The 15,527-nt window shown below is 48.3% G+C and overlaps 1 protein-coding gene across 1 annotated transcript in view; it reads right to left on the reverse strand.

Annotated features, from left to right (window-relative positions):
• Positions 1-15,527, reverse strand: part of LOC144597730 (pleckstrin homology domain-containing family G member 3-like) — a 142,771-nt gene that overhangs the window by 108,770 nt on the left and 18,474 nt on the right. Inside the window, exon 2 of the mRNA XM_078407259.1 lies at positions 9,466-9,570. Coding sequence (XP_078263385.1) covers positions 9,466-9,570 — 105 coding nt within the window. The remainder of the gene's footprint in view (positions 1-9,465; positions 9,571-15,527) is intronic.

A 15,527-nucleotide genomic window follows, 5' to 3' on the forward strand; every position in this document is an offset into this window, starting at 1 on the left:
CGTCAGTTAGTTACACGTATGAAAACAGCGTTGAGGCGGACTCGTGGTTTGATTTGACAGTGTCGCCCAGTGGCTAAGTAGATCGCCCTGTCTCATAAGCTCACGGTGTGGGAAGGAACTGCAGATGCTGGTTGACACCGAAGATGGGCGCAAAATGCTGGGGGGACTCAGCGGGACAGGCAGCATGTCTGGGGAGAAGGGATGGCTGACGTTTCGGGTCGAGAGCCTGCTTCAGACTGAGTCAGGGAGAGAGGGAAGGGGGAGAGAACTGGAGGTGTGAATAGGTCCAGAGAAGGTTCACCAGATTGATCCCTGGGATGGCAGGACTTTCATATGAAGAAAGACTGGATAGACTCGGCTTGGAATTTACAAGATTGAGGGGGATCTTATAGAAACTTACAAAATTCTTAAGGGGTTGGACAGGCTGGATGCAGGAAGATTGTTCCCGATGTTGGGGAAGTCCAGAACCAGGGGTCACAGTTTAAGGATAAGGGGGAAGTGTTTTAGGACCGAGATGAGAACGTTTTTTTTCACACAGAGAGTGGTGAATCTGTGGAATTCTCTGCCACAGAAGGTAGATGAGGGCAGTTCATTGGCTATATTTAAGAGGGATTTAGATGTGGCCCTTGTGGCTAAAGGGATCAGGGGGTATGGAGAGAAGGCAGGTACGGGATACTGAGTTGGATGATCAGCCATGATCATATTGAATGGCGGTGCAGGCTCGAAGGGCCGAATGGCCTACTCCTGCACCTATTTTCTATGTTTCTAAGGTTGAGCAGCTCCAGCACTGGGAATCGGCAGACTGCTGCTGTTCTACACACCCGTGACAAACACAGGGTCTTTCTCCTCCACCCATCTCCGTTCTGGCGGCGACACATGCAAGACCTCACGGAGCTAAACCACCAAAGTGCTGGATGAAAGGACACAGAGTTGTGGATGGAGTCAGTCTGAAGGCAGGTCCCGACCCGAAACGCCATGTAGTCCTTCTCTCCAGAGACGCTGCCTGGCCCGTTGAGTTACTCCAGCACTTTGTGATCCACACGGTGAAAGTATACTGGCAAGACTGGGAGAGATGTTAGACCAATACAAATCCTTTTTCCGAATGGCGAGAAGATGCATTGGGAGGGTCCCGTCGTGAACACCAACCAGCCCATGATTTGGCCGCCACTCGTTAGGTTGAGTGTGGGTCAGTCAGTGTGTTTGGCTGCCAGGTTGAGTGTGGGTCAGTGTGTTCTGATGGTGACCGTCCCAGGTCTGGCCGTTGGGCTACAATCCCGTCCAACAGTTGGCCTGACCTCCCTCCCACCCTCCCCTCCCTCCCCGGGGACAAGTCGGAGGAAAGGTGAACCATAGATACCTGGGTGCAGGTGAGTCTGGGCGCGGTGCGCTCGTTGCCACCGCTGCTCCGCCACGCTGAAGCAGGCGCCTGCAGATCGCTGCTGGCGACAGACAGACTCTGTGTACACAGCGGCCGTGTCAAGCACCGACTGGTACCGCCAGCCCGCCTGTCAAAACAGCCTTAACCCTCTCCGGGGAAAAGCACTGCGCGGCTCAACCCTTGCCCAATGCACACCCGAACACTGGGAATAATGCATCACCCTGCCCTCGCAACAAGGATACCTGTGTGTGAAAGAGAGAGAAAATGTATGTGTGTGTGTGTGTGAATATATGTGTGCGAATGTGTGTGTGTGTGTGTGTGTGTGGATATGTTTGTGTCTGAGGGTGTGCATGAACGTGTGCGTGTGAATATGTGCGTGTGTGAATGTGTGTTTGAATGTGTATGTGTGTATGTAAATGTGTGTCTGTGAATGTGTATGTGTGTGAATGTGTCTCTGTGAATGTGTGTGTGAGTGTGTGTGTGCGTGAATGTGTGTCTGTGAATGTGTGTGTGTGTGTGTGTGTGTGAATGTGTGTCTGTGAATGTGTGTGTGTGCGCGTGTGTGTGCGCGTGAATGTGTGTCTGTGAATGTGTGTGTGTGTGTGTGCGCGTGAATGTGTGTCTGTGAATGTGTGTGTGTGTGTGTGAATATGGGTGTGACAATGCCTATGTATGTAAATGATTGTTTGTGTGAATGTGCGTATGTGTGTGTGCAGGGATATATATGTGAATGTGTGTGTGTAAATGTGTGTGTGTGAATATGGGTATGTACGTAAATGATTGTAAATGATTGTGTGTGTGAATCTGTGCATGTGTGTGTGTATTAATGCGTGCTTGTGTGTATGAATGTGTGAATTTGTGTGTGCAAATGTGTGTGTGTATGAATGTGCGAGTGTGCCTGTGTGAATGTGATTGTGTGTGTGCGCGAATGTGTGTGTATTGTGTGTGTGCACATGTGTGTCTGTGTGTGTGTTGAAACCCTCAGTTAGTTGAACACAGCCAGAGGGAGGGTGAAAGAAAGGTAAATGGATAGGACAGGCAAATTGGGCCGAAGGGCCTGTTTCCACACTGTATCACTCGATGACTAAAATATTGATCTTAACCCGTCCAACTTGGAAAACCTCATTTCATTATCCCGTCTGTGGAGGAGAGCATCATCAGTGTGAGCTGAGGTAGCTGCCAGCAGTCAGTGGTTGGCAGCTCACTGCCAGGTCAGAAAATATCCACTACAATCCAGAGAAGCACCTTGTTCCCATACAGGCCTATCTGTCCTCGACCTCCTCCACTGTCAGAGTGAGGCCACATGCAAATTGGAGGAACAGCACCTCCTATTTCGCTTGGGCAACTTACAACTCAGTGGTATGAATATTAAATTCTATAATTTCACACGTAACCCTTGCTTTCCCTCTCTCTACGCCCCTCCCCCACCCTACTCATCCTGCTAGTTGCACTGTTCGTATCCCTTCGTTATCACCTCCTCCACAGCCAACAATGGACCATTGTGGGCTCCTGTCATCGGTTCTGGCTCTGATTTGCTCTGATTTTCACACCTCTAGTTTCCCTCTCCCCTGACTCTCACTTAAGAAGGGTCTCGATCCAATTTGGGCTTGTATTCACTGGAATTTGGAAGGATGAGAGGGGATCTTATAGAAACGTATAAAATTATAAAAGGACTGGAAAAGCTAGATGCAGGAAAAATGTTCCCAATTGTTGGGGGAGTCCAGAACCAGGGGCCACAGTCTAAGAATAAAGGGGAGGCCATTTAAAACTGAGGTGAGAAAAAACTTTTTCACCCAGAGAGTTGGAATTTGTGAAATCCTCTGTCACATGAAGGCAGTGGACGCCAATTCACTGGATGAATTTAAAAGGGAGTTAGATAGAGCTCTAGAGGCTAGTGGAATCAATGGATATGGGGAGAAGGCAGGCATGGGTTACTGATTGCGGATGATCTGCCATGAATCTCAATGAATGGCGGTGTGGCTTGAAGGGCCAAATGGCCTCCTCCTGCACCTATTTTCTATGATCTGAAACGTCACCTATTCCTTTTCTCCAGAGATGTTGCCTGACCTGCTGAGTTACTCCAGCATTTTGTGTCTACCTTGTTTTACTACCTTAAAAGGGGTTATGTAATGGTGCCTTGTTTAATGAGGGGAGGGGGGGGGGGGGGAGGAGAAGAAAAAGTCATGTGGCTCGTTAAGTACAAGCCATCGCAATCTGGCATCCAGACTCGTGACCTGGATTTAAATGGGAATTTCACAGCATTTATCTGAGGGAACTCAGCCCATACAGAATGGAAGAAATCATCAGCAGCAACTCTGTTGCCGATTTAGACTGGACTTTAGAGACACTCAAGTCCCTTCAGCCCACCGGGTCCACACCGACCAGCGATCACCCCGTACATTAACACTATCTGACACACTAAGGACAGTTTACAATTTATTCACCCCAATTAACCGACAAACCTGCACATCTTTGGAATGTAGGAGGAAACCGGAGCACCTGGAGAAAACCCACGTGGTCACAGGAAGAACGTAGAAACTCCATACAGACAGTACCAGTAGTCAGGATCGAACCGAGGTATATGGCTCTACAAGGCACCAACTCTATTGCTCTGATATTACTAAATAATATACTATATAGAATATAACCTGAGTTTATTCTGACTAAAATGTCACCTGTCCATTTAACTCCATAGATTCTGTGTGACCTGCAGTTCCAGCAATTTGTTTTTACCAAAGAATTGGTTTTCCCTAAAGGCTAAGTCATGTATCTCATAGCAGCACAGAAACTGGCCCACCAAAATATTGACATATTTTTACTATAATCTTACACTAATCCCATTATATTCCTCTCTCATACCCATCGACTTTGGTCACCATGTTATAAGAAAGATGTTGTCAAGCTGGAAAGGGTGCAGAGAAGATTTATGAAGACATTGTTAGGATTCGAGGGCATGAGATACAGGGAGAGGTTGAACAGGCTAAGTTGGACTCTATTCCCTGGAGCACAGGAGGATGAGGGGTGCTCATGGAGGTGTACAAAATCATGAGAGGAATAGATCAGGTAAATGCATTGCCTTTTTTTCCGAATAGAAAATCTACTCTGCAATTTATCCCACATTGCCCTGGAGAAAATATATCGGCAGGTAAAATAGATTCCATCTATTCCATAATAAAATTGTTACGAGACATTCCAAACACCAGGAAATAATGTTGATCGCTATCTTGAACCGTTTGCTGCCAATAGTCAGCACCTTTTGGCGGGCGAGATGAAATTTGATTACATAAGAGCTGCAAAGCTTCAATCAGTCTGAAATCTGAGTAACATTGCAAGTTCAAGAGAATGCATCCCTGGCTCGCAATCAAGCATTGCGTCTACAGTCTTTAATGACAGTATCAAGGAGCTATCAGTGCAACTGCAGACTGTCTGTGCAGTAAGAGGCCTTGGCATCGAGCTAGCGATGCCGACCAGCCTCAGGTAAGCACCACACGGGTGTCAGGGGTTAGGGGGAGAAGGCAGGAGAATGGGGTTAGGAGGGAGAGATAGATCAGGCATGATTGAATGGCGGAGTAGACTTGATGGGCCGAATGGCCCAATTCGGCTCCTATCACTTACGACCGTATATGGGCATCAGGGGAGGGGAGGGGAGGAGGAGGCACACACTCAGATGCCAGGGCTTGAGTTTAGTTTAGTTTAGAGATACAGCGCAGAGCAGGCCCTTCGACTCACCGATCCCACACCGACCAGCGATCGTCGTACACAGGCACCATCCTACACACTAGCGGCAATTTACAATCTTTTACCAAAGCCAATCAACCTACAAACCTGCACGTCTTGAGAACGTGGGTGGAAACTGGAGCATCCGGGGAAAACCCCCGCAGTCACGGGGACAGCGTACAAACTCTGTACAGACAGCACCCGTAGTCAGGATCGTACCCGGGTCTCTGTGCTGTGAAGGCAGCAACTCTACCCCTGCGCCACTGTGTCGCTCAATGTGCCTGCGATGCTGCTGCAGGCAACATTTTCATTGTACCTGTGCCTCACCGTGCTTTTGCAGGTGGTAATAAACTCCACCTGACTCTTTTCCTCTCTCCCTCAATCCCTTCAAACACCCTGATCAGATCACTCACGACGTAAGAAATAGGAATAGGGGTAGACCGTACAACAATTGGAGTCTGCTCTGCCAATTCATCAAGCCCTGGCTGAAGTTCTACCACTGCATTGTTTTCCTACACTGTCCCCATATCCCTTCACTCCCTCGCCGTTTGGAGATCTATCGATCTCTACTTTGAATGAGCACAATGACTCTTTCCCCTCTGGTGTTGGGAATTCCCACAGGTTCACTAGCCGAATCAAGAGACTCTCTCCTCATCACGGTCCTTTGAGGCCTACCTCTTATTCTGAAACTGTACCCCTCCCTGGCCCTCAACTCCTCACCTGAGGGGCAGCATCTTTCTTCCTTCCTGCAGTTAAGCCGTTAAAGAGCTTTGGAGACACAAGGAACTGCAGATGCTGGAATCTTGCACAAAACACAAAATGCCGGAGGAACTCAATGGGCCAGTCAGCATCTGGGGAGGGAATAGACAAGCAACGTTTCGGGTCGGGAGCCATCTTCAGGCTATTTTGTGTCGGGACCCTTTTTCTGTCTGAACGCTCCTTATGGAGGTGAACAGGTGGGTTAGTGACAGAGAGTGGTGGCCCCCTAAAGTCCTTCACCAGTGAACCTTAATGAGATAAGTGTAGGTTTTAAGGCGTGCGGAGATATCCAACCATTTCTGGTGCTCCACACTCCGTGAAGGTACAACCATTGCATCACAGCTGCACGGCTGCACAGTGGCTCAGCAGTAGAGTTGCTGCATTACAGTGCTAGAGACCCATGTTCCATCCTGACTACGGGTGCTGCCTGTGTGGAGTTTGTTTGTTCTTCCTGTGACCGCATTGCTTTTCTCCTGGTATTCCAGTTTCATTCCACACTCCAAAGACGTACAGGTTTGTAGATTAATTGACTTCGATGAGTTGTAACATTGTCCCTAGTGTGTAGGGCAGTGTAGTGTATGGATGATCGCTGGTCAGTGTGGACTCCTTGGGCTGAAGGACTAGTTTCCACTCTGAATCTCCAAAGCCTCTGTACAAGCAGCTTACCCATGGAAACACAAAATGTCAATGGTTCCCCGAACACACTGAAAACCTGGATGGTTTGGCATTAGCTTAGCTTAGTTTAGTTTAGTTTAGAGATACAGCGCGGAAACAGGCCCTTCGGCCCACCGAGTCCGCGCCGACCAACGATCCCTGCACACTAACGCTACTTCTACACACATTAGGGTATAATTTACAATTATACCAAGCCAATTAACCCACGTTTTTGGGATGTGGGAGGAAACCGGAGCACTCAGAGAAAAACCACGCAGGTCACGGGGAGAACGTACAAACTCCGTACAGACAGCACCTGTAGTCAGAAACAAACCCAGGTCTCTGCCGCTGTAAGGCAGCAACTCTCCCACTGCATCATCGTGCCTCCATTAAGTGTCAATGGAACGAATGATCCTGCAGGCTGATGGTGGAAAAGTGTGATTGGGAAAAAAAAAGAGGAGGCTTAACGAAAGGCGTTGAAAGTTACGAGGTATTGATATAGCAAAGAGTGAGAACTTATCCCTGCTGCTAGTTGGTCGGTAACCGGAGGACACAAGGGTAAGCAATTTGACCAACAAAAAAAGGATATGAGGTTTCTTTTTAGAAAACACAGCTGTTTGCCATGGAATGCACTGCTTGAGAGGGTGGAGGAAGAACATTTAAAAGCAACCAACTTTCAAAAGGAAATACACATACACACACACACACACACACACACACACACACACACACACACACACACACACACACACACACACACACAAAACAGAAACTGCAACGTGACCAGTATCTCCATTCAACCCAGTTGCTTGAGCTCTAAATATCAGAGGGACAGTGGACAGAATCCTTCCCTTTGAAATATCGCAACGATTTTTTAGGATTTAGATTTTAGATTTAGAGATACAGCGCGGAAACAGGCCTTTCGGCCCACCGAGTCCGCGCCGCCCAGCGATCCCCGCACATTAACACTATCCTACACACACTAGGGACAATTTTTACATTTTACCCAGCCAATTAACGTACATACCTGTACGTCTTTGGAGTGTGGGAGGAAACCGAAGATCTCGGAGAAAACCCACGCAGGTCACGGGGAGAATGTACAAACTCCGTACAGACAGCGCCCGTAGTCAGGATCGAACCTGAGTCTCCGGCTCTGCATTCGCTGTAAGGCAGCAACTCTACCGCTGCGCTACCGTGCCAACCTCGGCCCATTTTAGCAAAGGGACTTTAGTTTAACTTCATGTTAAATCGGTGTAAATCAGGCACTTGCGTGGCACTGGAATGTCAGCTTGGAACATGAGCCCAGGTCCGGAGAAGACTCGAACCCACATCCCCCTGACTCAGGACAAGACTGCTATCAATGCACCATAGGCAGCTGCAGGACATGGGTTGGCACACTGGCACTTCATCAGCTCCAGGGAAGCTCTGTGGTGCCACCCTCCCAACGGTATGTGTGACCATGTCTACGTTCATAAGTTCATTAGTGATAGGAGCAGAATTAGGCCATTCGGCCCATCAATTCTACTCCACCATTTGAACATGGCTGATCTTTCTCTCCCTCCTAACCCCACTCTCCTGCCTTCTCCCCATAACCCCTGACACCCGTTCTAACCAAGAATCTATCTATCTCTGCCTTAGAAATATTTTCATTGACTTGGCCTCCACAGCCTTCTGTGGCAATTAATTCCACAGATTCACCACCCTCTGACTTAAGAAATTCCTCTTCATCTCCTTCCTAAAGGAACGTCCTTTAATTCTGATCCTAGACTCGCCCACTAGTGGAAACATCCTCTCCACATCCACATCCATCTACAGGTGATAGGACTATTGGTTGGGACTCTTGATGCCTGAGATTCATTCAAGACCCTGGGAATAATGATGTGTCAAATGTCCAAGTTGAAAATAGGGAATGAGGCAGTGGGCAGCACTTAAAGAGCTGGTGTGGTAATGTTGAACGGAACTGCCTTGTGTGTTTCAAACGTGCTTTATTATTCCGGGTGTGTAATCAGAAACCCAGGGATAAAATACAGGAAGAGCACCATTAGCGGGGAATGAAGCCTATAAACCCCTGTGTAATCCAACCCCAACTCAACTTCAATGGCGCTAAACAAACACTTCAACATATTTCCTTTCTACCTGACACCAGCCGTGGCTGACTGATCCATTCCACAATGTTCAAAGACAGAGACTAAGTGCTGGAATAACTCCGCAGGCCCGGCAGCATCTCTGGAGGACATGGATAAATAACATTTCGGGTCGGGATCCTCCTTCAGGCACCCAACTCGAAACGTTGCTTATCCATGTTCTCTAAGATGCTGTCTGTCCTGCAGAGTTACTCCAGACGTTTGTGTATTGTTTAGTTCAGTTTAGAGATACAGTGTGGAAACAGGCCCACTGAGTCCACCCTGGCCATGAATCACCCATTCACCCTAGTTCTATGTTAACCCAATATGTCATCCACTCCCTACACACTCAAGGCAATTTACAATTAACCTCCGCCCACTGAGTCCACTCTGGCCATCGATCACCCATTCACCCTAGTTCTATGTTAACCCAATATCTCATCCACTCCCTACACACGCAAGGCAATTTACAGAGGACAATTAACCTACAAACACGCACGTCTTTGGGATGTGGGAGGAAACCGGAGCACCCGGAGAAAACCCGGGCGGTCACGGGGAGAGAATGCAAACTCAACACAGACAGCACCCGCGGTCAGAATCAAGCATGGGTCTCTGGTGCTGTGAGGCAGCAGCTTTACCGCTGCGTCACTGTGCCGCCCAGTGTGTCCTTTATCTGTAAACCAACATTCAACATCGGTTCACCAACTTGGCTTAAAGATGCCACTCCTGGCATTGCAGCGTTTCCCTGACGCAGCACTCAACTGTGGGCCAAGACTTCTGCAGTGCGGCTTGAAGCCGTGACCCATTGCATCCGGTCGCCAACGCCCTCCTCACCTCTAGCAGCTCGCGTTACTGCTTGCTTCCGATAGCACCGAACGTTGCTCGTGCAAAGGCCAGAGTGCGAAGGTCGAAGGTGACGGACCATCCAACCAGCAGCAGCTGCAGAACATGAAGAGGAGCACCTTGAGATGTCTTGCTGGTCAACTAGATTATGTTGGTTTGTCCCTGTCCCTTCAGGGTCTCGTGATGGGATGAATCATCAACAGACCCTCTAACAATGCAGGCCTTTGTCAATCAGGAGCCATTCCAGGAATGAGTGGGTTAGCATAGGATGAGCACTTGACAGCACTGGGCCTCGACTCGCTGGAGTTTAGAAGGTTGAGGGGAGACCTCATTGAATCTTACAGAATAACACAGTGGATGTGGAAAGGATGTTTCCACTGGTGGGAGAGTCTAGGACCAGAGGTCATTGCCTCAGAATTAAAGGGTGCTCTTTTAGAAAGGAGGTGAGGAGGAACTTCTTCAGTCAGAGGGTAGTTAATCTGTGGAACTCGTTGCCACAGAGGGCAGTGGCGGCCAAGTCAGTGGATATTTTTAAGGCAGAGATAGACAGATTCTTGATTAGAACGGGTGTCAAGGGTTATGGGGAGAAAGCAGGAAAATGGGATTAGGAGGCAGAGATCAGCCACGATTGAATGGTGGAGTAGACTCGATGGGCCTAATTCTGCTTCCATAACTTGTGAATGCCCTCCCTGCACCAGATCCCAGTGAGACATTCCTCACTGATAGTCAAGTAGAGACATCAAGCAATAACCCTCAAGATAGACACAAAATGCTGGAGTAACTCAGCGGGTCAGGCCCCATCTCTGGAAACAAGGAATAAGTGACCCTTCTTCAGACTAAGAGTCAGGGGAGAGGGAAACCAGAGGTATGAAAAGGTACGGAGAACAATTGAATGATAGGTATGCAACAGGGCAAATCAAAGCCAGCAAGGATGATCAAAGAAAAGTGGAGCCCACAGTAGTGATAACGAGTGGGAACAAACAGTGAAACTAAGCTGGACGACAGTGAAACTAGTAGGACGGCGAGGGTGGGAGGGATGGAGAGAGAGGGAATGCAAGGGCTACTTGAAGTTAAAGAAATTAAAATTCACACCACTGCGCAGTGAAATATCAGATGCTGTTCCTCCAACCGTTGCCCCGCTGAGTTACTCCAGCATTTGTTTACTATCTTCAGTGTAAACCAGCATCTGCAGTTCCTTCTTAATCAATACCCCCCCCCCTCACTCTCTGCTATGCATACTAGCACAGGTCAGTTCCTCATGGCAAGGGATGTATTTCTTTATGAAAGGAAAAGATATGGTAAATGTGCAGAGCTTTTTTACCGAGTGTCAGGGAATCGAGAACCAGTCGAGATATGTTTAATGTGAGGGAGAAAAGCTTTACTGGGAACCTACAGGGCAACCTTTCTTTACACAAAGTGATGTGTATATGGAACAGGCTACCGGAGGAAGTAGTTGAGGCAGGTACTTTCACAGCATTTAAGACAGGTACTTGGATAGGACATGCTTAGAGGGCTATGGGCCAAACGCAGACAGGTAGGACTAGTGTAGATGTCGATGGGGTATGTTGGTCAGCATGGGCAAGTTGGGCCACAGGGCTTGTTTCCACTCTGTATGGCTCTTTGACTCTGTGACACAGCCTTGGACATTCTAGCCATTGGACCAAGACCCTGCCCTGTCAAGCGTGGCGGCTGCGTACAACGCTAACAAAATCCTCGCACAGGAAGAACCTTGTAGAAACTTGGAACTGCCGATGCCGGTTTACACCACAGGCCGACACAGAGTGCTGGAGTAACTCAGCAGATCAGGCAGCATCTCTGGAGAAAAGGGATGGCTGACGTTTCGGGTCGGGACCCTTCTTCAGGCACATACCTATACATATACCGAGACACATAGTCTGAAGAAGGGACAGACCTGAAACATCACCCTTCCTTTTTCTCCAGAGATGCTGCCTGACCTGCTGAGTTACTCTCAATCTGTGTCTATCTCAGGAAGAACTTTTCTCCCCTTGGGAATTGGACCAAGGTCATTCTCAACCCCCAGGGAATGCCTATAAATGACTAAAGCATTTCATTCACTGCAGAGTATATTTGTACACAAGGTCTTGCAGGCCATGATATTATTGCCCACTTCTTTATTCTTTAGCTGCAGATCATACTGTAAACTTCAGGATGTGATCTCTTTCACTCACAACAAGAGTAATGACCTTACGATCATTCAACCGATACACTCACTCATCTACTTTGCATTTCAGCCCACACACCAACTGTCGTAACCAAGGAAATGACAGCAGACCTTCATGTATCATTATTCAGATCTCATCTGGAACATTGAGCACAGCCTGTCTGTCCCACATTGAAAGACGGACGTCAAAAGTCCAGGAGAGGGTACATCATTGAGAGTGACACCATAGCTAGATAGGGCGGTCAAAAGGCTTTTGGCACATTGGCCTTCATCAGTCCGAGTATTGAGTATAGACATTGGGAGGTCATGTTGCAGTTGTTTTAGACATTGGTGAGACCGCATTTAGAGTATTGTGTTCAATTCTGGGCACCATGTTATAGGAAAGATGTTTAGATTTAGAGATACAGCGCGGAAACAGGCCCTTCGGCCCACCGAGTCCGTGCCGCCCAGCGATCCCCGCGCATTAACACTATCCTGCACACACTAGGGACAATTTTTTCATATTACCCAGTCAATTAACCTGCATACCTGTACGTCTTTGGAGTGTGGGAGGAAACCGTGGATCTCGGTGAAAACCCACGCAGGTCACGGGGAGAACGTACAAACTCCGTACAGACGGCGCCCGTAGTCAGGAATGAACCTGAGTCTCCGGCGCTGCATTCGCTGTAAGGCAGCAACTCTACCGCTGCGCCACCGTGCCGCCTGTTGTCAAGCTGGAAAGGGTACAGAGAAGGGTGGTGGATGTAGGGAATGCGCTGCCAATGGAGGTAGTTGAGGCAGATTCTATCGCAACATTTAAGAAACATTTGCACAGGTACATGGATAGGACAGGTTTAGAGGTATACGGGCCAAACGCAGGCAGGTGGGACTAGTGTAGAAGGGACATGGTGACCAGTGTGGCAAGGTGGGCCAAAGGGCCTGCTCCACGCTGTAAGACTCTATATAAGTCCACTGGAACGGTGCCATGGATGGGGGCTTCAATGTATGTTCCCTTTTGAGCAGAGAAAGGAAAATTTGGTGGAAAGGTCTGGGCTGAAAAAGTTGATGGAAACTGTTTTTCTGGCGATGACATCAGTCGCCAGGGGAAAGGGTGGAGCAGATATTGCCTCAAACCTCCAGTGATCCACGCTCCTTCTTGACTTCCAGTGCTGTCTGTGTGGAGTTTGCACATTCCCCCTGCAACTGTGGAGGTTTCAGCCCATACACCACAGATTTGCGGGTCAGGGGGTTAATCGGCCAACTGTAAAATACCCCCGAGGTGTAGTTGGTTGGCAGAAGAATCATTGGAGTTTGATAGACACGCGAGGTAAGCTGGGGAATGAGGTTGCTCGGTGAGCTGGCAAAGGCTCTTTGCGTTCAACTTTAGAGACAGTGCAGAAACAGGCTTGTTGGCGCACTGAATCCACACGGACCAGCGATCATTCCCTACACTAGCACTACCCTACACACTGGGATCAATACTATACAAGGGACAATTATCTCGCAAACACGTACCACTTTGGAGTGTGGGAGGAAACCGGAACACCCGGAGGAAAACTCCAACGCGAGTCTCGGGGAGAACGTGCAAACTCCACACAGACAGCACCCGTGGCCAGGATCGAACCTGGGTCTCTGGTGCTGCAAGGCAGCAATTCTACCGCTGCGCCACCGTGCCGACCAACCTTCTGTCAGGTCGCTGCTGTTAGACATTGATAGACATTGCATCCACCCCTTGATCGCCACCCCTTGATTGTATTCCCTGACTGATGCTGTCTGTTATCAAATTGCATACACCTCTCCTTCCTCAGGGTGGCGCAGTTGATGGAGCTGCCGCCTTACCAAAGATCATCATCATCATCATCATATATATACAGCCGGAAACAGGCCTTTTCGGCCCTCCAAGTCTGTGCCGCCCAGTGATCCCCGTACATTAACACTATCCTACACCCACTAGGGACAATTTTTACATTTACCCAGCCAATTAACCTACATACCTGTACGTCTTGTGCAGATTTGTAGACTAATTGGTCCCTGTAAATTGCCCCGAGCATGGAGCGAGTGGATTTGAAAGCGGGATAACGTAGATCCAGTGTGGAGGAGCAATCGATGGTTGGCGTGGACTCGGTGGGCCAAAGGGCCTCTTTCCATGCTGTGTATCCAAAACTAAACAGACCACCGGAAATAGAGAAAACTTTCTGCTTTTCGAAACAAATTGGTGTCTGTAAATTGTCCCTAGCATGTAGAAAGTGGATTTGAAAGTGGGATAACATCGAATAAGTGTGGACAGGTGATCAATGGTTGGCGTGATCCCGGTGGGCCGACGGGCCAGTTTCTATGTTGTATCTCGAAACTAAACTCAACTCATTTTACCTTGAGCCAACAAAAGAGAACACTGTTCTGCTCACACTCTCTTGCAATGCATATTTCCTAAATTAGTGCTTCAAACAGCATAGCTGCTGCTCATCGAGGTGTAACAGAGCACGGCCCAGTCCATCAGCCTTAATTTGAGTGCGCTGGTTTAGCAGATGATTAACCTGGGCAGGAGCCCACTTGGCTGCACTCCACTGAAAAATGGGTCCATGAGAAACGAGAGTTGGAAACGTCCATTCAGTAAATACCAGATACGAGTCTTCAGCATGAAAGCTTGTCGTTCCCACTGGTCTGTGATGAGAGTCTGACTTGTTTTCCTGCTGTCCCTTATCACATGGCTCCACTCACTCTCGTCACCACCCAATCAATAACTTGGCCCGTCGGAAACCCCTCTCCAACGTCAAAGGGCAGCTACAGATTAAATCACCCTCAAATATTCAACGCAGGTGGATGGATACAGAGAAAAGGTCCCATCAAAATCTTTCCCCAGTAAGGGCATATAAAAATCACCCTTCAACAACCTTGTAATAAACAAAGCCATATAAACAAATGTATAAAGGTCATGGGTTAAGGAAGCTGTAATCTAACTTGATACTGGGCATTAGCGGTTAGCAAACAAAGTGAAGGGGATGTATTTATGCCACTATTTACGGAAAGAAATTAGGGCGGCACGGTGGCGCAGCGGTAGAGTTGCTGCCTTACAGAGCCAGAGAGCCAGGTTTGATTCCGACTACGGGTGCAGTCTGTACGGAGTTTGTACGTTCTCCCCATGACCGCGTGGATTTTCTCCGAGTGCTTCAGTTTCCTCCCACACTCTGAAGACGTGCAGGTTTGTAGATTAATTTGGCTTCGGTAAAGATTGTAAATTGTCTCTCGTGTGTAGGATAGTGCTAGTGTACGGGGATTGCTGGTCAGCGTGATCTTGGTGGGCCGAAGTGCCTGCTTCCGCGCTGTATCTCTAAACTAAGCCAAACTAAACTAAATTGCGGACAGCATCTGTAGTAATAGGTGTATTCCTTCAAACGCCATCATCGTACACACCATTGCTCCAAGCAACATGGTGAATTGAAGCATAAAAACTGGAAATATACCTTGAAAGCCTAGCCAATGTTTACCTGGTTTAGTTTAGTATTGTTTAGTTTAGAGACACAATGTGGTAACAGGCCCTTTGGCATACCGAGTCCGCACCGACCAGCATTATCCTACTTACTAGGGACAATTGACAAATTTTACCGAAGCCAAATTAACCTACAAACCTGGACGTCTTTGGAGTGTGGGAGGAAACCGGAGCACCCGGAGATAACCCACTTGGTCAAGGGGAAAATGTACAAACTCCATACAGACAGCACCCGTGGTCAGGATCGAACCTGGGTCACTGGCGCTGTAAGGCAGCAATATTACCGCTGAGCCACCGTGACAGTTACTGCATTAATTAGGATTTACCCACCAGCCTTGGACGCTGTGAAGCTTCCCAATGAGTTTCCCCATAACTAACGTTATGACTACACTTTCAAAGTATGTA

The sequence above is a fragment of the Rhinoraja longicauda genome, chromosome 10 (assembly GCF_053455715.1).
Source record: "Rhinoraja longicauda isolate Sanriku21f chromosome 10, sRhiLon1.1, whole genome shotgun sequence".
NCBI lineage: Eukaryota > Metazoa > Chordata > Chondrichthyes > Rajiformes > Arhynchobatidae > Rhinoraja > Rhinoraja longicauda.